The 24732-nt window shown below is 39.6% G+C and overlaps 1 protein-coding gene across 1 annotated transcript in view; it reads right to left on the reverse strand.

The window, feature by feature from the left end:
* SPTLC1 (serine palmitoyltransferase long chain base subunit 1) overlaps positions 1–24732 on the reverse strand; it is a 40208-nt gene that overhangs the window by 1899 nt on the left and 13577 nt on the right. The window contains exons 4-12 of the mRNA XM_054397455.1: positions 23141–23234; positions 22608–22680; positions 10849–10981; positions 9101–9230; positions 6617–6706; positions 6280–6387; positions 4145–4240; positions 3736–3832; positions 2382–2436 (exon numbers count right to left, since the gene is read on the reverse strand). Of these exons, the coding sequence (XP_054253430.1) occupies positions 2382–2436; positions 3736–3832; positions 4145–4240; positions 6280–6387; positions 6617–6706; positions 9101–9230; positions 10849–10981; positions 22608–22680; positions 23141–23234 (876 nt within the window). The remainder of the gene's footprint in view (positions 1–2381; positions 2437–3735; positions 3833–4144; positions 4241–6279; positions 6388–6616; positions 6707–9100; positions 9231–10848; positions 10982–22607; positions 22681–23140; positions 23235–24732) is intronic.

Genomic DNA, 24732 nt, shown 5'->3' on the forward strand with positions numbered 1-24732 from the left:
TTAGTAAGACTTTGGAGAAATGTTAATGTTTGTCCAGTATGTTACTGATAAACACAGCTATCTAAAATCAAGACTTTGGAGTCTGTATCAAGGAAATAAATCAGTCTTTTTAACTGCTTATGTGATAAAAAGAAACAAAGTGGTTTTTTTTTTTTGTCAAGAGAAAATCTTTACATCATCATCTGTAACTTAGTCGGAAGCCCCTCTCAAGCTAGTTATATGACTAGAATTGCTTCCATGTCTGTACTTGGGAACAGTTGTTAGTAGGCACCTAGAATTTGATTGGATGATTGAGCTTGCCTCACATACTATAGGTTTTTACCCTCATTTTCAAGTAAGTTTGATATTTTTCCCAAGTTCAAGACACAGTCAGGGCAGAAGAGATGCTAAATTCATAAACACCAGAACTGAAGCCTGTCGGAGAATTTGCTCTCCAAAAACACTGAATCAATCATAACCTTGTAAAAACAAAAATATACTCTATCATGGAAATCATCTTGCATTATTTCTACAATGCTATTTTGATTCTCAGTCCATTCTAGAAAGACAAATCACACTGATATTCTTCAGCCACAAAACTGCCAACATCCAGGTGTTGTCCACCTAAACTTGCAAACTAACCAAACATGGTTCCTTTAATAAGCAAGCACACACACTATGTTTGTCTTATACTGCATTCACATGTAAGTATTAGGAATATGATGTCTGGTCACAAAGGACAAGGAAAAGCAGTTCAATGTCCAGCTACAAAGTAGAAAGACAATACACAGTACAGCTGTATAATGTAGATGTCCCCTAGGAGTGACCTTCTAAAAGGTGTCCTAAAGATAAGGAGATGAGAGAAGATGGCAGATAAAGTTCCTCTGTAATTTAAATTTATCTGCTGGAGAGCAGTCTAAGATAAGCTACTAAAACACCTAGATTTTGTTTACAGAGACACATTACTAACTTCTAGTTATAAAACAGACATAATTCTTTAATTGAAACAGATAATCATAAACTGCTCCCCTCCATAGAGTAATTAACTAGGAAGTGAGCTTTGTATCACTTCCATTCAAACCAAGTCTTAGCCTGAACAACATGCTTTGTATTTGCTATACACGTACTCTAGGAGACTGCTCCTTAGTTTTAAAATTGTTTATATTCTTAACTACTTACAGGGTAGTAAACAGAACTACAGAATTATCTTACCCATCTATTTGAAGAACTTATGGTCTTCTGATAGCAATTAACTTTCATGTGAAGTATTAACTATGTTTTTTCTGAAGCCTCTGCCAAATTAAGATTCAACAACTTTTTAGCTCAATCGTAACACTTTACTAGCAAAGAATTGATGCCAACAGTTTTCAAGTTACTCTCAAATTTTAATTTCAGGTGTAGAAGCATCTGAGTGTCTCTAAGCTGGAAGCCTATGCATTTTAAACCTGTGCCAAAATACAGCACAGACGAAGAAGACAAGGATTATTCTGTGGTAAGATTATTCCAAAGAAGGTGAATGTAGCCAAAGTTCTAACATAAAACATGAGCTGAGCAGGAAACACCTTATTTGAAGTAACAAGCAGATAACATTGAATAATTAAGTGACTGATACCACCAAAAAAAATCAGCTAGTGTAATTAATTATGTATTATAGAATGTGTGCGCTTAGATGTTATTTATTTCTGCAAAATGCTAACAGAAACTTGTTGAAGGAAATGAATTGTAAAATACCACCTAACATATGTATTCTGCACATTAAGTAGTCATTGATTAGTCACAGTAATTTCTATTATATTTTAGTATTAAAACCTGTCAGGAAAACCAGCAATTACTCAGTATAGTAATCTTTTAGAACAAGACAGTGCTAGGAAATTTTAAGCAGAATCCTGGTTTTTCAGATAAATTCTAGCAAATTTCTGTGTGCCTCCAGATTAATGAATACTTCTATCACAAATATTCAAGTCTCATATGTAAAAACAATATTGTATTACAAGTGCTTTGGATGGAAGGTGCATGGAGTTGTCTGAAAGTATCTGCCAAGCTATGCCCCAAATTCTTTCATGCAGACGTTTTTTCCAAAATGCTTATCAAGGCTTTGTCCCACTGAAAGCCTTCACACTCTCAGAGAGACTTCAATGGGTAAGGGCTTGCAAACATGCTTACTAGCATTAAGGGATAATCTCATTTCAGTACTTGTAAAGGGATTTTTAAAACTTGGGATTCTTTTTAGTAGCATAACATAAGTTACAAAAGGATGAGTTTCTTTCAATACATAACACAGTGTACATGTCTCAGTTTAAGCAACTGTAGAACCAGAAACAGATTTCAGCATGGATCTTTCTTTAAAATTGTCATTATAAAGGCATGGTCAAATCAACAGCAGTTTAAAAAAAAACACTCACCCCTGTAAAGCTTTGTGAATTCGTTCACATTTAGCCCGGAGAACCTGAAAAATATCTACATACACAACAACAAAAAAACAAACAAAAAAAGCCCCCCAAACACAAACAAACAACAAACATCACACACACACACAAGAAAAAAAGGAAAAGGCTTAGATATCCTGTTTCTACTTTACATTTCTTTAAGTTTAAGACTTAAAAAAAAGCATTTGGAAGGAAAATTAAGATATATCCATCTACCGAAGTACTAAGTCTCTTCATAATGTTCCTGATTCCTATTTCTGACAGGAAATGACACTTTTAAGAGCTGACAAATGCATAACTTCCCTTTATCTGATTACTCCAGCTGCACTGACTGATGATCATATGGAAAGGATGACACAAACAATTGATAACAGGATTGAAACGGCAGGTCCAATTCTCGTCTGTTAAATACCTACTGCCAGGCAGACTCTACTCCTTAATCCTTTCACCAACTCACTGCAGAATCTTAAAACTCTGACCTCTGTATCAGCAAACCTTGTTTTTTAACCCTCAGTAAACGCTGACCCTCCACTACAGCTAACAGTCCCCTAACTTTTCTTGCATTTGTTTAACTTCAGAGGACCAGGTGTGGGCTACCTTATAGGATACATTTATTTGTGAGAAAATAAATACGGTATCTCTCTGCAGATGTCCTCCAATCTGCTGATGCTAATCAAGGTTGAAAACAAATATACACAGATTTGGACAATTTTGTTCTTCTCATACGACTCACACCTCCTCCACCACATTAAAAAAAAAATCTTAAGATTCTAGACAAATGAACAATTCTCTGACTCCTAGAGCAGAAACTCCCGCCTGCCAACTTTATCTAAAGGCCATGTACTTGATCCTGTCAAAATTGCAGGTATTTGCATCATGATCATTCCTGAGATTCTTGCCTGGATTCTTACTTGCAGAAGAAAAAAATAATTCAGTAGTGCAAGTGGAAAGGAATAGGTTGTGCATTCCTGAGGAATTTATTCCCGTTTGTTTCTTGTTCATTTTTCCTTCCTCCATTTGTCCTAAAGGATTTTGCTTTCAAAGAACCATATCGATATTCTGTAAAGCACAATATTTACTTAGTGAAAACTCTCTCCTAGCCTCAGCTAATTTACTCATTTCAGCTGGAGGAAGTGGAGGAAACATTGAACAAATAAAGCAGGATGGGAAATTATATGAAGAGAAAAACGTGTGAAAACCACGTGAAACTAGCTGAAAAAGAAAGAGGACTCAAAGAATAAAGGGGTGGGGAATTAAACGAGGGATAAATGTGAGTTATTAGTTTCGGGTGAAGGAAGACTGGAAAAAATTATTTTCCTGAATTAAGTACCTGGATTATCTTCCATAATATTCAGAGCCTCAATAGCAGCAGCAGCTAACAAAGGAGGTAGGGATGCTGAAAAACAGTAGCCTTGACCAGACAATCGCTGTAGGGAAAAAAGAAAAGGTTAATTTAAAAAAAAATTAAAACATCATTTGTTTATAGACATAGAGACAATATTAAAAGTTAATTCACACACATTTAAACAATCTTTTCTCCACGCTTACTGGTTTATGGAAGGACTTCAAAGTCTCCAATTCATCTACAATATTTCACAGAATCAGACAGTTTGCGCTTGGAATCAACTGTAGAATAATTATTTATATCCTAACATTCCTTGCAAACTAGTACTAATAACTAACTCTAATTTCTAAATAACAAATTCTACCATGCCACATAAAAATGATTCCTGGCTTACCTGATGGTCAATAATAAAAGATCTTCCACAGCAAAATCCTCCAATAGAAGCCAGTGAATTTTCCATGTTTGCACTAATAAGATCTATATCATCAATCTGCCAGTTAAATTAAAAAGTTGTTAAGAGATGTTTTTGAAGACTATTTATAAAATAAAACTATGAAAAATATATCTTGTTTCATATTATGAATATCAGAAAGTGCCCACTGAATTTATCACATATTTCCAATTGTAACTTCATTTTTATAACAATTTAAAGCCAGACCTTTGAAATTGTCATTTATAGATCTGTAGATAATTTACATAAGATCATTCTTTTCCAGACATTGTGACATGAAGAACACAAACAGAAAAACCATTATATAGATGCTGGTGACAATTCCTCAAACCACAATATGACAGTGTTCTTTAAGAATGTAAGAAGTCCCGCTGAAGTAGGAGTTAGAATGGGATTAAAACTGAGAACAAGCCTATTTAAATCAGAGCTTGAACCTTAGACAATTGTCCTCTTTCACTTGTTAGTTAAAAATACTTTTTGCCAGGCTCCTGTAGTGCATATTGTCTACTGCCACTAATTCTATTCTGAGCAGACAAACTGAAAGATTAAATTTGTAACTGAATTTAACATAGAAGCCAATTAACCACAGTGTACTTGGGAAGCATCACAGCAGCACTTTGTTTCCTTTTCTAAAGTTGCTTAATATTCATCTTCTATTTTGCACATTTCCTATTAAGACAAAGTAAAAAATAATAGGAGATAGGAGAAGACAGAATGAATTCTCAGAAATTCACTTCCAATCTGAACTCAGACACTGTCAGGATGTAGCTAGAGACATTCCACACTAAGACATTGGCAACCAAAAGAGCACTTCTTCCTTCCCAGCTCAGGTGGCCATGGTTACAAAGGATAATATTTTTCCATTTCCAAAATACTCCTCAGCTGAATAAACACCACATCAAAAGTTTTACACTATTTTTCCCCACTGGGGTCAAAGACATTATAGCAAAGTAGGCTGGCAATGAAGATTTTTCTAACTTAGCCATATCTCAAAAATACTTCCATGTAAGCATGACATTTAAATATATGTGGCTGGAAAATACCGCTTTGAGTGTAAAAAAAAAAAAACTGGTAAAATTATGCATTGTAGAAGTTTTGTTATCTTCCTCACTACAGATAAATAAAATTATTTCAAGTTAAGCACATGAAAGAAAAACTCCAAGACCTGAATGATTTAGAATCATAGAACCAGTCAGGATTGGAAGGGACCACAAGGATCATCTACTTCCAACCCTCCTGCCATGGGCAGTGACACCTCACACTACATCAGGCTGGCCAGAGCCTCATCCAGCCTGGCCTTAAACACCTCCAGGGATGGGGCCTCAACCACCTCCCTGGGCAACCCATTCCAGGGTCTCACCACTGTCATGGTGAAGAACTTCTTCCTCATGTCCAGCCTGAATCTCCCCACTTGGTGGGAACAAGGTCCAGCATAGCACCTTTTCTTGTTGGTTCCTCTACCATTTGGAGGAGGAAATTGTCATCTATGCAATCCAGGAACATCCTGGATTGCTGGTGCCTTGCTGTGTTGTCCCTTCCCATGAGGACCAGGGCTTGTGACCTGGAAGCTGCTTCTATTTGCCTGTGGAGAGCCTCATCTGCTTGGTTCTGCTGGTTAGGTGGCCTGTAGCAGACCCCTACAGTAACATCTCCTTCCCCTGTCTTGCCTTTAATTTTAAACCATACACTCTCAAACAGCTCTTCATCCTTCCCTAGGTGGAGCTCCACTGATTCCAGCTGCTCACTGACATAGAGGGCAACACCTCCTCCTCTCCTTCCCTGCCTATCCTTCCTTAAAGACCTTGTTCCCCTCTATCCCTACATTCCAGTCATGGGAATCATCCCACCAAGTTTCAGTAATAGCCACTATGTCATGACATCCCAGCAGCACAGTGGCCCTTAATTCATCCTGTTTGTTGCCCAAGCTGCATTTTTAAGACTGATAAACAAAAGTATGTTTAGACTTCAATTGCACACTAATAAACATTGTTAGTGCCACTGGTATAAGAAATCAGTTGCATGACTTCTTTCTGCACAAGTCTCTTGTTCGCAACAAAACTCACCAAAAAAGCACTTACATTTATTCCAAAGTGTTCAGTAATTCCCCTTCCATGTGCTCCAAGAACTCCAAAGGAAAGGCTCTCCTCCAAAAATATTCTAACTTTGTATTTATACTTCAATTTTATCTAGAAAAATGGAGCAAATTATATAAAAACAGCCCATCAGAACTTAGTAACAAAATGAGTGGGGTTGATAAGGTAAGGACAGACAAGCAGAGTGTCCTGAATACTGCAACAGTGTCAGCTCTAGAGTTGTGTTCTGTCATGAAAGATATTGTAAAAACCTAAAAAATATTCCATCATGTAAGAGTAAATTTCATATATATTTATGTAACAACAACAAAAAACCACTCACCAGTTCTGGAAGAGGGCAAACATCTCCTGTGTTCATATACAATCCTTCCACTACAATAAACCTTCGAGTTACACGAGCCTTGCGAGGATTCTTCAGAGAAAGATATGGTTTCAGTTCATATCAATTGTTATTAGCAAGCAAAGATCTGAAGGATTTTTTTTTATAGAAAGGACATTAATGGGGACGAAGAGAATGTCTCTCTTTCAAGTAGGCTTTTACTTGAGTTTGTACAGTATTTACCATTTGTAACAAAGCTGAAATGTCTCATTGGATTACCTTTTATTTTGTCATGCTTTTAAAGCTTTTAACTCTTATGGAAGATTTAAGATGCCTTGTTTTGCAAAAAAATCATAACCAATCCATCTGAACTTCAGGAATAAAATGCAAACAACACAACTACAGGAAGAGTATTAGGAATCTTGGACTCTATTATATTCATCATTAATCTCAGCTTTTCAGCAAGTGGTTTATGGACTAGGATTCTCAGTGCAGCACAGATTTCTCACAAGTACTGTACTTATATAATACAGTCCCAAGGTATTTGTAGCATTCCAGTTACAATCTCCTTGTCCGATATTTAGACAATACAGACCATAAGAATATCCTGCACTGGTTTCTGTTTAAACTTCAACAGTATAATTTGAGTTTTGTTGTTTTAAAATGCTATCCCTATAATATTTACTTTAAACCTTATCGGTATATTTTGATCGAGAATTCTAAGTCATGCTTCTTAACTTTTCTATTTCTTGTAAAAAATTTAGAGAAATTTAACTTTTCTGAGTGGTAGGCACCAAAACTAGGCATAGCCCCTCAACAAGGTGGACCAACTCTAGTGCTAAGATCTACCCCTTGCTAGTCAGTAGCCATAGTTATGCACACATGGTCTATATAAAGCTGTTGGCCAGAAACTTTGGTCACATACAGTTAATTACATTAAGAAACTTTAACCCTGTAGCTAAACGAGAGCACTCTGCAACATAATGTTAAACAAACTGCATCACTAGCCTTCAACTGCATCGAAAAACTCATGTGAAGATTATCTGACAAAATGTATTTTCCATGAAGGTATATTAACTAATCTATTTGCTATAAATTTGCTGTTAATCAGATCTATTACTGATTTAGACTGATGTTAAGATGACTGGCTTAAAATTAAGCAGTTTATCTGTCTTACTTTTCCTATGTGTAATCATAAAAATCAGCTTTTTTCCAATCGTCTGTAATTATCCAGCATTCTGTGAAAGAGCCACATAACGGTGATAGCTCTTCAGCCAATTAATTTAACCAAGTTATTTGTATTTGCTGATACTGATTTTAGAAGATGCTTTTGGATGCTCTTTTGTATTGCTATCTGTGCCAGGTGGTCAAAAGAAACTTAATCCAGGGGGGGACTTGGCCCCTCCCCTGCCGGGAGAAGGGGTCCCCTGACTCAAAGGTTGTCTATTCCACTCCCCCTTCCTGTCCAGCAAGCCTATAAAAAGGGCAGGCATCTCGCTGCTCACTCTCTTTCCTGCCTCGTCCACTCAAAAAGATCACTGCTGCTGCTGCTGCCTCCTGCACTGACCACGTCACTGGTACCTCCTTTCTCCTAACTGAATCCACTGATATCCAAGGGAACACAAGGCCATCCAGGCTTGGTTTTGTATACTTTTCCCACTTACCCTCAATCCCTCACCTCTGTGAACCCCCCTGTTACTGCTATATTTATATATATATATATCTACACACAAAAATTTATTCTTTTTCCCTTTTGTAAAAAAAAAAAGTTACTTCTCCTACTTCCGAATCGACTTCAGACTATTTCTTTCACGAATTTACTTCCCCTCTCCCCTACCCTTTTTTTTCCCTTTCTTCTCTCTCTCCACCTTGCCGAGAGAAAGGGAGAGGGGCGGGGGGAGGAATCTCAATCTATTATCATTCGAGCTCCTGAACTCCAGTCAGAGCTCAAACCACCACACTAGCAGTATGATAAACATGCCATCACACTAACCCAAATTTTTCAAGAGAGAACATTTTTAGAGTTTACTGCAAAATGGAGAAAGAATCTGAGGGGGGGGGGGAAGAGAATCATGTCGATTCCAAAAATTAAATACTTAGGACTTATGTTGATTTTATGGTGTGGCAATTGAATGGATAATTAAATGGTATAATTTATTAGGCAAACACAATTATACAAATTTCTAGAAGCCTTAAAAAAGCCCTGCAATAATATTTTTTTAAAATAATATAATCTCACACTTATGTCTTCTGCCCAAGTATTAATGCCTGTGAGCTTGATTATAGTGGTTAGGTAGACAAATGAAAGCAAACAAATATTCCTTTAAAAATAAAATCATCTTACTGACATAAGCAATATTAACTGCCCAGAGATTTATGAAAAGCAAATAACTGCCTAAAAGCATTACATTCAATTACACAACCCTGTATAAAAATGTGGGGGAGGTGGAACAAAAGAGTACAAATATTACTTCAAAGGTATGGTACCTTTTGATCTTCAGTTTCTTGTTCTTTCAATAGTCGTTCAAGGTCAGCCATATCATTATGCTTAAATAACTTTATGTTGCTACGAGATGCTTGTAATCCCTTCTGAATAGCAAAGCAGGCAGCTTCATCTCTGTAAATACAGCAAGGCCTGCTAGGTTTGCACTTGGTTTAACAATATTCAAAGAAAGCTGACTATTAGGACTGTTCTTTTGAGAAGATATCTGCATTTAGCTGTAGTTAAGACCAGATTTATTAAAGCACCATATTATTTTATTTACATTCTGAAAATTTGTTTTCAAAGCTTCGCAACTCTCCTATCTGCTATAGCCACTGAAAGCAACACAACAGTTTTTCAAACGTACACCATCACCTTTTTTATTATGTGACAGTTTATCTGAGTACAGGACTCCATGGACCAGGTACAATCCCATGGTAATCATCCCAGAAATCTCTCACACCATTTCCTCTGTGTCTTAGAAAAACTGTGGCAAGATGTGGACGTAACATTTATAGTGGTCCTCCAAGTACTCAAAACCAGCTTCAATATCCTTTGGGAATTATTCTCTCAGTGTTAAAAGAACTATCCACCGTTGGAAAAGCCAACCTTACAGCTGTTTAAGTCATACAATACTTTTAAGAATGGCAGTTAAATGAATCTTTTTGCACATGCTAAGTGTGGTAATTTCAATCAAGCTGCTTTTAAATGGTGAAATCTTTTGTCAGTGAGGAGTAGAAACTGTACAAGATGGCTAAATCCAGGACACTCTGGCATCTTGAAGAGTGTGCAAAGTCCTGGTCATTGTCACAAAAAAGCTGATCTGCAAAATATTCAAATATGACCAAAAAAAATGTTCAAATTTATGAGGACACTTCTGTAAAAGAAGTCAAATACAAGCCCTACACTTAGAAAAGAGATTACCAAAGAAAGATTTTAACAGGCACATACAAAGCTATCAGTGTGTTGTAACTCAACCTCAGCAGGCCAATAAGCCCCACATGGCTACACATGCACTTCCCTCGTAGAGAAGATGCATCAGTTCAGTCTACGAAAAAAAAATCTAATCCATCGATCATAATTAGTAGGTGTTATTTTCAAAACAGGCATTTCTTCCTATTTTTGCATACAGTGTTCCAAGTTAAACTGAGAAATTACATGCCATAGAAGCATTGAGGATATTAAAGATTTACAATGGTACCGAAAGAATAGGAAAGCTTGAGAAAAATGCATCAAACTACTAAATTCAAACCCTTCTCTTTGGCTCAGACAGATTATGACTGGATACTCTCGGACTTGCTGGGCTTGCTGAATCTGTAATTTGACCCTACCTATGTCCTCTTGTGTTACTTTAATATGTAATAGTATTTATTCATCTAATCTATTGCAAATATGCATAAGAACAACTGTCCTGCAAGAAAGGTGAAAAGCCAGCATTAAACAGGAAAAAAAGCAAATAGGACTGTATGTGATCTTAAGAAATCAATGTATTTGACAACTGTTACGTTCTTGCATGAATGACTTTGGTTGGTTGTTTGGCATTATTTGCTTGTTTTTTTTCACACGAGTGCTAAAAGTAACTGATTTGCTCTGGAGTACCTGGCAAAGACAAGACATTTGAGCTCTGTACAGCAAAACACTTGATCAAAACCAGCATTGTTTTCTAAATGGTTAACTTAGTATCATTACCAATCACAAAAAAAAATTTCACAAGAAAAACTCTGTTATCTCCAAAGTAAGAAACAATACTCACACAAACACTATGTCCCCTCTTTTCGAATATGCAGGGATAGCACTAGCAATTGTTGCAAATCCATATGAGTATATAATAGCTTCCTCTGTCCTCATGAATTTTGCTAGTCGTTCTTCTAATTCCAAATGCACATCTATTTTAAAGAAAAATTGAAGATATTTAATTCTTATGACATGAAAACAAGTAAGCAGTCTATTGTTGCTTTTGTCTTCTAATTGAAGCAAATAGAATGTCTATTTGTAGGAAAAACGTTACAATAAATCAGTTCCAACAAAACCTAGTTGCAACCAATCCACATGCAAACTGACAAGTAACCAGATATTAACAGAAGCATTGACAGATCTGGAAATATTTATATAATGCAGCTCTCATGTTTTTATGCAAAAGGAATTAAAATTGACTTGTGATTAGACTGCAAGTGAATGATGCTGTGTTCCTGGACTGTGACTTGGGAGCAGAGCTACTACAGCAAGAAAACAAATAGCTATTTAATTATAGCAATTGTGAGGCCCTGTTGGCAGACTGCCAGTTCTTCCAAGCTGATGTCCACTGCATATACCACAGCTATCACTGTAACAGAAAACTGCTTGCAAAGCTGCAATCACATACAATCTCCTGAATACACTTCAGTCAACTGAATCTCCACGCCAACAGAGGTCCTTACTGTGTGACTTAAAAGATACCATTGACCAAACGCTATCTTTTTGCAGTTATAGTAGAAAGCTCATTGAAATGAAAATCAAATGAGGCAACATCAGTTAAAAACAGATTCTTTAACAGCCTGTGTCACCACCAGCAAAACAGTGTAGGGAAAAACATGTCTGTAAAAATCTTAACTTTGCCATACTGAACAAACACCTTAGCATAACCTCTTCTGAGAGGGGCACATCCACCTGATTCATGTATTTATACAATAAAAGCAAAAGGTATGTCTTCAAAAAACAGCCTTCTCATCACAGTCAACAGCAATTATATCCCTGGACTACAAACTATAGATCTTCAACAATCTTTTCCTAATGTTCCCTTGAGCATCAAAAAGAAAAATCAATGTATAGAAATTCTTTTGTTTTCCACTGCTTTTAGATGGGGGGGAAAAATGACTTATTATTTTTAAGTTTTCTTTTGCTACCTATGACACTGATCCATCTGTATTAGATATAACAAATATTCAGAGAAACCTAGAACAGCTTTTCTTCTAAGTCTCTGCAAGGAAGGATACTGATTGCATTTATCCAATCTACTTTCTGATATAGATTTTAAGTAGCCCTTTTTCAAAGTATTTGGGTTTATTACTATTATTATTGTTACAGGGACTTCAGGACCAATGAAACAATCTCCAGTCAGTCTTCAAAACAAGACAGATTAATTATTGATCAAAAACCCCAAGATATATCCGTGGTGGGTTGAAAATTCTCGCCCAGCATTAACTTTGCCAGACCAGCTCATACATATTTTTTGGCAGCAAGCATAAAAAAACAAAACCAAACCCACCAGAAAACCAAACCAACCAACAAACAAACGAACCCCACAAACCAAACCAACAAACAAAAAAACCCCAAACGAAACAAAGAAAAGGCTGCCCATGCGGCACTTAAAACATGCACTATACACAACATTCAGCCAAAAATATTTTGAGTAAAAGACCATCTACATCTTTTAAATAAGGAAATGGAAAAGGTGATGAGAACATGATAGTTATCATAGAATCATAGAATCAGTCAGGGTTGGAAGGGACCACAAGGATCATCTACTTCCAACCCCCCTGCCATGGGCAGGGACACCTCACACTACATCAGGCTGGCCAGAGCCTCATCCAGCCTGGCCTTAAACACCTCCAGGGATGGAGCCTCAACCACCTCCCTGGACGGAGCCTCAACCACCTCCCTGGACAACCCATTCTAGGGTCTCACCACTGTCATGGTGAAGAACTTCTTCCTCACGTCCAGTCTGAATCCATCCACTTCCAGCTTTGTTCCATTCCCCTTAGTCCTGTCACTAGCTGATATCCTAAAAAGTCCCTACCCAGCATTCCTGTTGGCATGTCCATGTCCCTCTTGTAATAAGGGCTCCAGAACAAGACACGGTACTCCAGGTGGGGTCTCACCAGAGAAGAATAGAGGGGGACAATCACTTCCCTCAACCTGCTGGCCACACTTCTGATGCAGCCCAGCATCTGGTTGGCTTTCTGGGCTGCAAGTGAACAACTGCTGGCTCATGTTGAGCTTCTCGTCCAACACTACCCCCAAGTCCCTCTCCTCAGGGCTGCTTTCCATCCACTCACTGCCCAGCCTGTGATTGTGCTTGGGATTGCCTCGACCCAGATGCAGGACCTTGCACTTTGTCTTGTTGAACCTCATGAGGATGGCTTGTGCCCACCTCTCCAGCCTGTCAAGGTCCCTCTGGAGGCTGTCTCTTCCCTCCAGCGCATCAGCTGGTGCCATCAGCAAACTTGCTGAGGGTGCACTCAATGCCACTGTCCATGTCACCAACAAAGATGTTAAACAAGATTGGTCCCACGACTGATCCCTGAGGGACTCCACTTGTCACTGGCCTCCACTGGGACATGGACCCATTGACAACCACTCTTTTTGTGTGGCCATCAAGCCATTAGGAAGAGCCTCCAGGAGGATCTGCTCCATGATCTTCCCAGGCACAGAGGTGAGACTGACTGGCCTGCAGTTCCCTGGTTCTTCCTTCTTACCCTTTCTGCAAATGGGTTTTATGTTTCCCCTTTTCCAGTCAGTGGGGACTTCCCCAGACTGCCAGGACTTTTGGAATATAATAGAGAGGGGTTTAGCAACCTCTTCTGCCAGTTCTCTCAGTACCCGGGGGTGTATCCCGTCGGGTCCCATGGACTTGAACACTTTCAGGTTCTTCAGGTGATCATGAACCTGGTCTTCACTTACGATGGGCAGTTCTTCCTTCTGGTTCCTGCCATTACCTTCCATGACTCCAGGAGTGCGGCTGGAGGCCTTTGCAGTGAAGACTTGAGGTAAATAAGTTTTTGAGAAACTCAGCCTTCTCCATGTGACTTGTCAGTAGTTAAAAATGGTAACTCGCATGCTTCTCACAGAGCTTTATTCAGCAACAATCACCACTACAAGGAAGGGCTGGGAGAAAACTCTGTGGAAGAAATACTGTCAGCAATATTGAGCTAATGAATATAATCTGATCTGTGTTAACGAAAATAATTTTACAAGCCTAGCTAATTTTGCCAATGGTAAGAAGAATTAAGTTTGGGATGGCATATGGCGTACAAAAATTTTTCATAAGAAAATTAATGTTTTGTAATATGGTGAGACTGAAAATCTTGAAACATCTTAATACTATCTGACTCTTCTGTTCTTTACTGCAATGACATGCTGTGGTAGTTTCAGGCTGTGCCTTAAAAATTTTCCACAGATCTTGAACAGAAAGTGTCAGAACGTAAATAAATTGCCATTGGGTGTAAAAGGGAAAATAATGTTAAGTTGAAAATAATCCCATTGGACAGAAAACAGACATAAAAAGTTAGATCAGTAAACTATCTTTCTCTCTTTTCACTTCCTCCACTCTGGTTGGTGCTTCTCCTGGCCTTGCTGACTTTGGCTGTCTTCTTTGTTGTGGCTAAGCACTAACAAACAACTCTCTGCTCTTTCTCTTGTCCCTTGTGTACAGGGGAGGTAGGGAGAAGGAGGCAGGCAGTGGGGAAGATACTATTAGCCCCTGGTTTTGTCCAGGAGAGTTCTTGTGCTGTTTATCAACTGTAAATACCTGTAAATACATGTAAATATTGTATACTTCATATATATTCATTGCATTTCATTGTAGATTGTAATTTTGCTTGTAAATACAGCTTCATTTGCTTCCAACTGAGCTACTCTGGCAATTTAATGTTGGGGAATTACAATTAATTGGTGCTTATCCAAACATGGGGCATTGCTCGATTGATTGATTAGTGCTCAGATTAAGGAAGCCAAAATGAAGCTGTGGAACTCGGTGAAGGCAATATTTGGGGGTGCTGGTGATTGCCTTAGTCTTGTAGGTCATGTGAAATATGGTAACTTTTCAGTACATATTCCACCTGAGGTTTTGGAATTTACAGTCCCCGTAACTGTGAGTTATTTAAGTGATTTGAATTCTACTGTGGGTTGTCTTCTGTGCCTCAATTTGCTGGTTTTTATTACTACTTTAGGGTTGACGATAGCTTTGTGGAGAGAAAAACGTCAAACTAGGCAAGTGTTTACCTTTTCTGCAGACAGTGGTAGAGAGCTGAGAGTTAACAAAGAAGCTGGTTCAGATCACAGTAGGAGAAGGGGAAGAAGACAGAAGTGGTGTGCGAAAAAAGCGTGGCAGCTATGCCTTTAGAAAGGGAAAGAAAATGCCCAGATCCCCCATTTCCCACTGATCCAGAAATATGGAATAAAGAGGTAATATGGGTACCTCTGGCACGTGACACAAGGCAGCAAGATAAACTACCAGCGGCGCAGGCAGGGACAAACTGCAGCAGTGCCAGTGAAAAAAACAGCAAAGGGGGGAGAGTTATTAGCTCACACGGCAGCAGTGGAAAGCCCGGCTGTGCCTGGAACCCCTGTGCAAAGAGAGGCAAGCCTGGCTGCACCTGTAAAGAGGGCAGTCCTGGGAGTTTCGCCAGCAGCCCCTACCCAGCAACAAACGGCAGTGGTGAGCGCTGCCATGAGTAATGATCCATACAGTAAAATCACTTGTAGCAAGGTAGCGGAAGAACTGCACTGTGTTAAATGCGATTTGGACAAGGTATACTGTCTAAGGGTGCCGTCAGACCCTGCACCAGTGGCAGTAATGGCGGCAGCAGCGGCAACTCCACAGGCAGCAGCCATTACCAGGGCTAAGAAGGCAGAGAGACTTCTGCCTGCAGTGGCTGAAATGGAAGCGAGACCAGCAGCCATGGCAGCAGGGACCCAAAGAGCACCCAGTAATGCTGTTTCTGTGCCAGCCCCTTCTGCTTCTGCCAGTCCCACTGTGAATCTCCACGCAGCACCAGTGCATAAGTAAAGCTGGCTGCTATTGTGGAAAAGGATCCTGCTGATCAAGGTCCAACTTCTCCTCCATGTAAAGCAAAGGCAAAGACAAACAAACCAGTCTTAGATGACCCCTTTGATATTCCTCCTCAAATGCAGACACGTAGTCAAGCCAAGAAAGGTGATAGTGATAACGATGAGGAAGAAAAGAAAGTTTGTCACAGAGATCTAGCTGAATTAGTGAAGCCACAAATAGATCATGGAGATGCAAAACAGGGTAAGGATTCCAGGAGATCAGGAACTAAGGGAGGTGCTTCTGAACTTAAGGTGATCCAACAGAGGCTTTTAACAGGTAATCCTGGGGAACAGCAGGATGAGGAAGATGAGGGTGAGAATGATAATAGACATAAGGATGATATACAGTCAGGTAATGCAACCAGACAGGAAATTAGGCATGTAAGAAAATATCTCAGAGGAGACACTGAACCACTAATGAGCTGGCTGGGAAGATGCTATGACACCAGTGCTCCTGCTTTAGTAGTAGGTAGTAGTCAGCAAAACAGCTTGGAGCCCTGGCAAAAGACTCTAGGATCGACAACCATATAGGCAGTTGCCTTGGTAAAGTTTCTCTGTGGGCACACCTTCTATTGGCTGTCCTGAGGAGGTATCCATTCACAGATGATTTACCATGGAACACACAGAAGTGGACTACAATAGATGAGGGAATCAAGTGTTTGAGAGTTTGCTCTCAATTTATGGAAATCATGATGCGCTGAACCCTGATGAAATTTCTGTGGGAACACGTCTTGCCAAGAAACTCATTAAACTTGATCCTCCAATTATGCTACTATTTTGGCAAGCAGAATTGTGGCAAGAAACTATGGTGGAGTGCCTCCTACTGTTAGTTATTTTACTGACCAAATGAGGCAACTGGAGGGTAGTCTCACGTGTTTCTTTGGTCTCAGCCATTGAAACTCTGACTGGAGAGATGAAGAATTGCATGAAAGAGCTCAAGGAGGAATTTAAGACCTCCATATCCAAATTGGCGAAGGGGGATGAACTCACTTTTTCCTCTTCCAAACGGATACAGGTTTCAGCTGTTAGAAACAGACATCCTCCTAGAAGGCCAGTTCAAACTTGGCCAATCCAAATTAGACAACAATCATGCGGGAGTCTTTAGATAACCCTGTGCAATCAGTTTGGTGAAAACATGAATAGGTGGGATGGTTCAACCCACTTCTGCCCTTTTTCAGGAGATTACAGGAGCTGCAGAGTGGCAGAGCGAGAAGTAACAATACCAGAAGGGTAGCTCTCACTGCCTCAGTTTCCCTGAACAACTCTAATTGCTCCAGCAGTGATTCTGACACTAGCACTAGGCGCTGTGTCAACTGTACATGTAGATGTAATCCCTGTAACTAGAGGTGCCCTGCCTCCTCTCAGGGGGAGGAAAGGGATAATGGAGATAACAGAATGTACTGGGATGTATTCATTCAGTAGTCTGGGACTTCAGAATTCCAGAAGTACAGGGACTTGGTTGACACAGGAGCTCAGTGCACCATAACACCATCAAATTATCAAAGGACAGAGTCTATAACTATTTTGGGAATCACTGGTGGATCTCAAAAGTTGACTAAGACGCCGGTTGACATAAGTTTAACTAGAAAAGACTGTAAGAAACACACTATTGTAACAGGACCTGATGCACCTTGTATTTTGGGAATTGACTTTCTGAGAGAAGGGCATTTCAAAGACCCTAAGGCTTACAAATGAGCTTTTGGAATAGCAGCTGTAGAAATTGATGGAAGAAAACTGAGGTTGTCTATTAGACCTGAACTTTCAGATAAATTTGCAGTTGTGGGACAACATGAGCTGCCAACTGCTTCTCAAACTGTGTATCACAGGCAATACAGAAACAACCGTATTCTTTGGTGCCCATTCATAACTTGATTTGTCAATTGGAAGGTCAGAATCATAGACTCATAGAATCAAGAAGGCTGGAAGAGACCTCAAAGATCATCGAGTCCAACCTGTCACCCTAAACCTCATGACTATCTAAACCATGGCACCAAGTGCCACGTCCAATCCCCTCTTGAACACCTCCAGGGATGGTGACTCCTCCACCTCCCTGGGCAGCCCATTCCAATGGCCAACCACTCTCTCTGTGAAGAACTTTCTCCTCACCTCCAGCCTAAACCTCCCCTGGCGCAGCTTGAGACTGTGTCCTCTTGTTCTGGTGCTGGTTGCTTGGGAGAAGAGACCAACCCCCTCCTGGCTACAACCTCCCTTCAGGTAGTTGTAGACAGCAATGAGGTCTCCCCTGAGCCTTCTCTTCTCCAGGCTAAACAGTCCCAGCTCCCTCAGCCTCTCCTCATAGGGCTTGTGCTCAAGGCCTCTCACCAGCCTCGTTGCCCTTCTCTGGACATGCTCCAGCAATTCAACATCTTTCCTAAACTGAGGGGCCCAGAACTGGACACAGTACTCAAGGTGTGGCCTAACCAGTGCTGTGTACAGCGGTACAATGACCTCCCTGCTCCTGCTGGCCACACTATTCCTGATGCAGGCCAGGATGCCATTGGCTCTCTTGGCCACCTGGGCACACTGCTGGCTCATGTTCAGGCGGCTGTCAACCAGTACCCCCAGGTCCCTTTCTGCCTGGCTGCTCTCCAGCCACAGCAAAACTCATTCACCTTTCAACAGTCTGATTTGGCACGTGTGAAAGCCAAATGGAGAATGGCGTCTGACAGTTGACTTCCGTGCCTTGAATGAAGTAACTCCACCCATGAGTGCAGCTGTACCAGACATGATGGAACTCCAATATGAACTGGAATCCAAGCAGGCCAAATGGTATGCTACCATGGACATTGCCAATGCTTTCTTCTCTACTCCCATAGCAGAGGAATGCAGGCCTCAGTTTACTTTCACCTGCAGGGGCATCCAGTACATATTCAATCGTTTGCCCCAGGGGTGGAAACACAGATCAACCATTTGTCATGCAGTGATCCATGATGCTTTGGAGAAAGGTGGAGCTCCAGAACACATTCAGTTCATCGATGACATCACCATCTGGGTTTGTAAAACTGCTGAAGAAGTCTTCAAGAAAGGTAACAAAATCTTTGACATGCCCTTGCAAGTCGGTTTCACTATTAAGCAAGACAAGGTGAAAGGACCTGCCAGAGAAATCCAGTTTCTGGGAGTGCAGTGGCAGGATGGTCGCTATCACATTCCAATGGATGTGATCAGCAAAGTCTCTACCACGGCAAATCCCATAAATAAGAAGGAAACTCTACCTTTCTTAGGTATGGTGGAATTTTGGAGACTGCACATTCCTGCATACAGTCAGATTGTGAAACCTCTATATGATGTGACTTAAAAGAGAAACAGTTTCCAGTGGGGTCCTGAGCAACAAGCAGCCTTTGACCAGATAAAGCAAGAAACAGTCCATGCCATGGGTTTGGGACCTGTCTGAACTGGTCTAGACATTAAGAGCATTCTGTATATGGCTGCAAGTCACAATGGTCCAACCTGGTGCTTATGGCAGAGAGCTCCAGGTGAGACACACGGATGTCCATTTGGTTTCTGGAATCACGGCTACAAAGGCTCAGAGGCAAATTATACTCCAACAGAGAAAGAGAGCCTGAAGGAGTAAAAGCTGCTTCTGAAGTGATTGGAATGGATTCACAACTTCTTTTAGCTCCCAGATTGCAAGTTTTGAATTGGATGGTCAAAGGTAAAGGTTCTTCACCACATCATGTGACAAATGCCACATGGTCCAAGTGGATGGCTCTGATAACACAGAGAGCTCAAATGGGAAATCTTGAAAGACCTGGGGTCTTGTGGAAGTGATCACAAATTGGCCAGAAGGCACTGACTGTACAAAATCCCCAGAGGAGAAAGGAACTTGTACTAAGGAAGCTCCTCTCTAAGTGATCTTTCTGATGATGAAAAGAGATATACTTTGTTCACAGATGGTTCCTGTCATCTTGTTGGAAATAAGTGGAGATGGAAGTCTGCAATGTGGAGTCCAACATGCAGGGTTGCAGAGGCAAGAGATGAAGAAGGTGAATCCAGCCGATTTGCAGAGGTAAAAGCTGTCCAGCTAGCTCTCAATGTAGCTGAACGTGAGAGATGGCCAATGCTTTATCTCTATCCTGACTCAATGGTAGCTAACGCTTTGTGGGGTTGGCTAAAGGACTGGACAAAGAATGGATGGCAGAGGGAAGAAAAGCCTATTTGGGCTGCTGATCTGTTGCAAGACTGCTACTTGTACTGAGAAAATTCCAGTGAAAGTGAGACACATTGCTGCTCACATACCTAGGAGTAACGCTACTGAGGAGCATCAACACAACCATCAGGGAGATTTAGCTGCAAAGGTTTCTCAAGAAGATACGAACTGGGATTTTGACCTTGACAAGAAACACTGAGGTGAGCTGTTTTTACCCTGGTGGGCTCACAATGCATCAGGACATCAAGGCAGAGATGCAACCTACCAATGGGCTCATGACAGATGAACTGACATTTCCATAGGTGTTATCACACAAGTCATAAATGACTGTGACATTTGTGCTGCTAGTAAGCAGGCTAAGCGCTTGTGGGGCTTACGGTCTAAGTACAAGTATGGTGAAGTGTGGCAGACTGATTACATCACTCTGCCTCGTTCTTGATCTGGTAAACACATGCTGACTATGGTAGAGGCAAGCACTGGATGGTTGGAAACTTATCCGGTTCCTCATGCACCTGCACATAACATCATTCTTGGTCTGGAAAGACAAATCCTGTAGAGACACAGAACTCCGGAGAGAACTGAATCAAGACAATGGAACTCATTTCAAGAACAATCTTGTAAAAAACTGGGCCAGAGAGCGTGGCATCGAGTGGATATTCCACATTCCCTACTATGCACCAGCTGCAGGACAAACTGAATGCTACAACGGTTTGTTAAAAACCACTGTGAAAGCTAGGGAGAGGTGGAACTTTGAAACTTGATTTAGCCTGGTTACATCACTTGGACTATCTTAAGTTTGAAACACTACCTGCAGTACTTTTGCACAGAGAAATGTATGTCAGAACAGCTTTCAACATAATTATGAAACATTGAAACATTAATAAAGCTAGTATTGTCAACAACTGTTATGAAGAGCCTGTTCAGTGCCTAGCATGTGCTTGCATGCATGTCAAAAGCAGAAGAACGGAGACAAAATCCCTTTTATATATCTTAATCAGGTAGCTTATACTAATCTTCACAGCAGTAGAGATATTGTAGCTGCCTGGCAATCAACAATAGCCTGTAAAATACCTAGCACCAAATGCCTCAGCTGTCATTATGGAGCAAATAACCATAAAGATTCTGTTATGTGTGTATTTCAAGCCTATGAGAGGTTAAAGGCATGGATGCAGTTTTCAGCAATGCAGTACAAAGCAAAAATGTCTTAGTAAGTATTCACTAAATCTAGGAAATCCCTTCAAATAGGCATGAAGAACTCAAAATTATAACATTATATCTACATTTATAAACAAAGATATCCCTAATACTCATATGAGAATCATTCCTTAAGAGGGGATAATTCTGTATGACAAATCCTCTATCGTCCATTAAGAGGAAACTACGTAGTTCTGGACTCACAGCACAAAAAGTACTGTGAAGTTTGAGGCACACAACATCATTGACGTAAGAAGTGTTTCTTATCAGAGATTCATAATCCTGCAATACTCAAATGTTTTATGTCAGGGGAAGCCAGTTCTGGATCCAACAAGAACAGCAGGTGTTTATCTCAAATTTTAAACCAATTTCCATTATTTTATGTATAAGAGATGGTGTCTCAGGTGACTACAACAAGTTCTTCATCAGTGATGTCACACACCTGTATGAATTCCAACAAATCACTGTTGAACTATGACCAGTGTGGGAATCTAACTTCCTAAAAACTCTCTATTAATCAATTGATTACTATCAAGTTCTTGAGATAATTCTAGGTTAATGAACAATCTACAAGACTGATATCAAAGACTCAACTTCATCCCAATATACACACCGCTAACAAAGCAAAATAGGTGCAGCACCTGGTTGATCACACAAAGGACTACCTTGATTAACCAAGAAAAGTTCATGTTAGTCTTGAACTCAGGTCAAGCCTCCAGGAAGTTAACTATGAAAATTTGAGTACACAATGTGTATTCCATCACATCTAAAGAGAGGCAGGAAAGTTCACAACTCTGGGAGTAGATGGGTTTAGCCTGGAACTGTGCATCAATTTATGTATTATGTTCTGGTTTCCAGGCAGTCAGTATTTCAAAATACCAACACCTGAGATTTGTTTCTTAAAAAGAATGAAAAAATCCTTAATAACACCTGCTTGCATCACAAAATTTCTTAATTACAACATTAAAGTAATCAGTAAGGGAAAACTTCATTCTGCATTAGACATATTTAACTAACACTGTCTTTATCCTAGAAATCAGACTGCCCTCTTGTGGTCTACTTAGAAGTTTACTGTTAATTTACATTCACTATGCATGATTAAATTATAATATATTTATTTTCTCTTCCTACCATGTTGGCCAGAACTAAACCAGATTATCTTCACAACTCTTCAGCAAGATCAGCATTAGAAAGAGTAAGAAAATGCGTAAAATGAGTAAGAAACAATAAATGCTATGACTAACAATTACAGTAAAACTGTTCTTCACAGTGATAGAAGTAAATTGCTGCTCATATGTAAGACTGTTCTGGCTGATTTACCAAAGTACTCTGAATACCTTTAAAGGCAGATCTAAGTTACTCACCAAAAGTACCATAGAATCCTCGAGGTCCACAAGTGCCAACACCGTATTTCTTCAGAGATGCCTGGGCTGCACTCTTAAAAAAAATAGAATTACATGAAATACTTCTTCCTACACTAGTTCTAACTCCTCTATATACATCACATTGACAATTTTATACAAGGCCAGTTACATATGAACACACCGGTTCTTGCATCATGTAACATGTCCTGCTTTACAGAAGGTATAATAGCATCCTGAATTCTATGAATTAATTTCACAGAAAAGCTACTTTAGACAAGTGTTTAAGCATAATTGTATTCTAATGATTAAGGACATCAGATACTAATTTAACTTGACAATCTGCTAGAATGCAATTTAAACTTCAGTAAAAAGACAAATAGGACAAAATTACAGGGTTTATAAATCTTCCTTGCTGCTTTAACAGTACACTTCCTTGACAAAGTTTGCGCTTTCTTATGTCATTATTAATGTCAAGATAACATCTAAAGTAAAAGAGGAATAACCACACATATACAATAACTGTAAGAACTCACCTTAACCTTTTCATTATCCAAAAGTCCAAGAAAGTTAAAAGATGAAAAGTTTATACATTCCTTGCCATTAACAGTGATTATATGGGTGGGAGGACTGAAAAAAATTACAGAGTTATTGTTATTAACAAAATGGTTGCAGTTTTCATAAAAAGTCAAGCAGTACAGGAGTTTTGTTTTCCAACAGTAAAAGGCACACAGCTTTTTAAAGATTCTCTCTTTCCATTCCTTCCTTTACACCTGCCAATCAGTATTTATGTTCAGTTTCATGTCACAAATACACTACCACACCCAGCTAAAACTGTAAAACCATAAATACCTTCGTGGGATATTTAATGATTCCTTATTGAAAATTTAATTCAGACAAAGATAAGTCCTAAAGAGATAAATAAAGCTTTTCCTTTAAAAGAAAAGTGGTATCTATTTCACAGGAGTAATTCAGGGAGTGGAACATCTCCCTTATGAGGCGAGACGGAGAGAGCTGGGGCTCTTTAGCTTGGAGAAGAGGAGACTAAGAGGTGACCTCATTCATGTTTATAAATATGTAAAGGGTGAGTGCCAAGAGGATGGAGTCAGGCTCTTTTTGGCAATGCCCAATGACAGGACAAGAAGCAATGGGTGAAAGTCCAGGCATAGGAAGTTCCACCTAAACATGAGGAAAAATGTTTTTGGTGTGAGGGTGACGGAACACTGGAACAGGCTGTCCAAGGGATTTATGGAGTTTCCCTCTCTGGAGACAAACAAAACCTGTCTGGATGTGTTCCTGTGTCATCTGCTGTAGGTGATCCTGCTCTGGCAGCAGGGTAGGATTAGGTATCTTTTGAGGTCCCTTCCAGCCTCTAACATTCTGTGAATGCTACAAATAAAGTAATTTCATTGCTACTTACTTCCATGGTAAAAATTAATTCAAAACCAATGTTTTTGACATAAAGCAAACTCACAATACCAATCAGGTACTGAAGAGGGATCCTGAAATATAGGTACTAGCTACAGACAATAGTATTATATTATCTGTAACCTAAAGTTTCCAACTCTGTTAACCCCTAAAGGTTTGTGTAATTCATGTAATCAGGAAACACAAAGTATGAAAACACCCAATATCAACAAATGAACAAGAGCATGACATATGACACAAAGGGCAGAGAAATTTTCTACCTTAGAAGTTGATTTAAACAGCTACCAGAAAACCAAAGTAAAAAAAGCTATTACCCATTTAAATACAAGCATCACAGCTGTGTGCTGTATTCTAAAGGCACCCCTTTTATGGCAATTGCACACATCAGTACCACAAAATCAAAAGTCTCAATTACTCACTTAAAGTGTTGAGAAGTCTCAAAGCAAAGCCAAATACAAAACCTTATGTCTGCTCATTTTGTATGCATCATCAAATATTACAGTTGAGACCCTACACTATTCCTCAAACACAATAGTTTCAACAAGCTTTTCCCACATGGAAACTAGCATTAAGCAACTTTCACGATCAAAATTAAATGGTGCTGCTCAAATGTCAAATGCCTGTGCACTGCTGCTCCAAATCAGGTTGCTGGCAGTATATCAACAGGTACATTTGGTGTGCAAAGCAAACAAACTTCACA

The sequence above is a fragment of the Indicator indicator genome, chromosome Z (genome assembly GCF_027791375.1).
Source record: "Indicator indicator isolate 239-I01 chromosome Z, UM_Iind_1.1, whole genome shotgun sequence".
In the NCBI taxonomy this organism is placed as follows: domain Eukaryota; kingdom Metazoa; phylum Chordata; class Aves; order Piciformes; family Indicatoridae; genus Indicator; species Indicator indicator.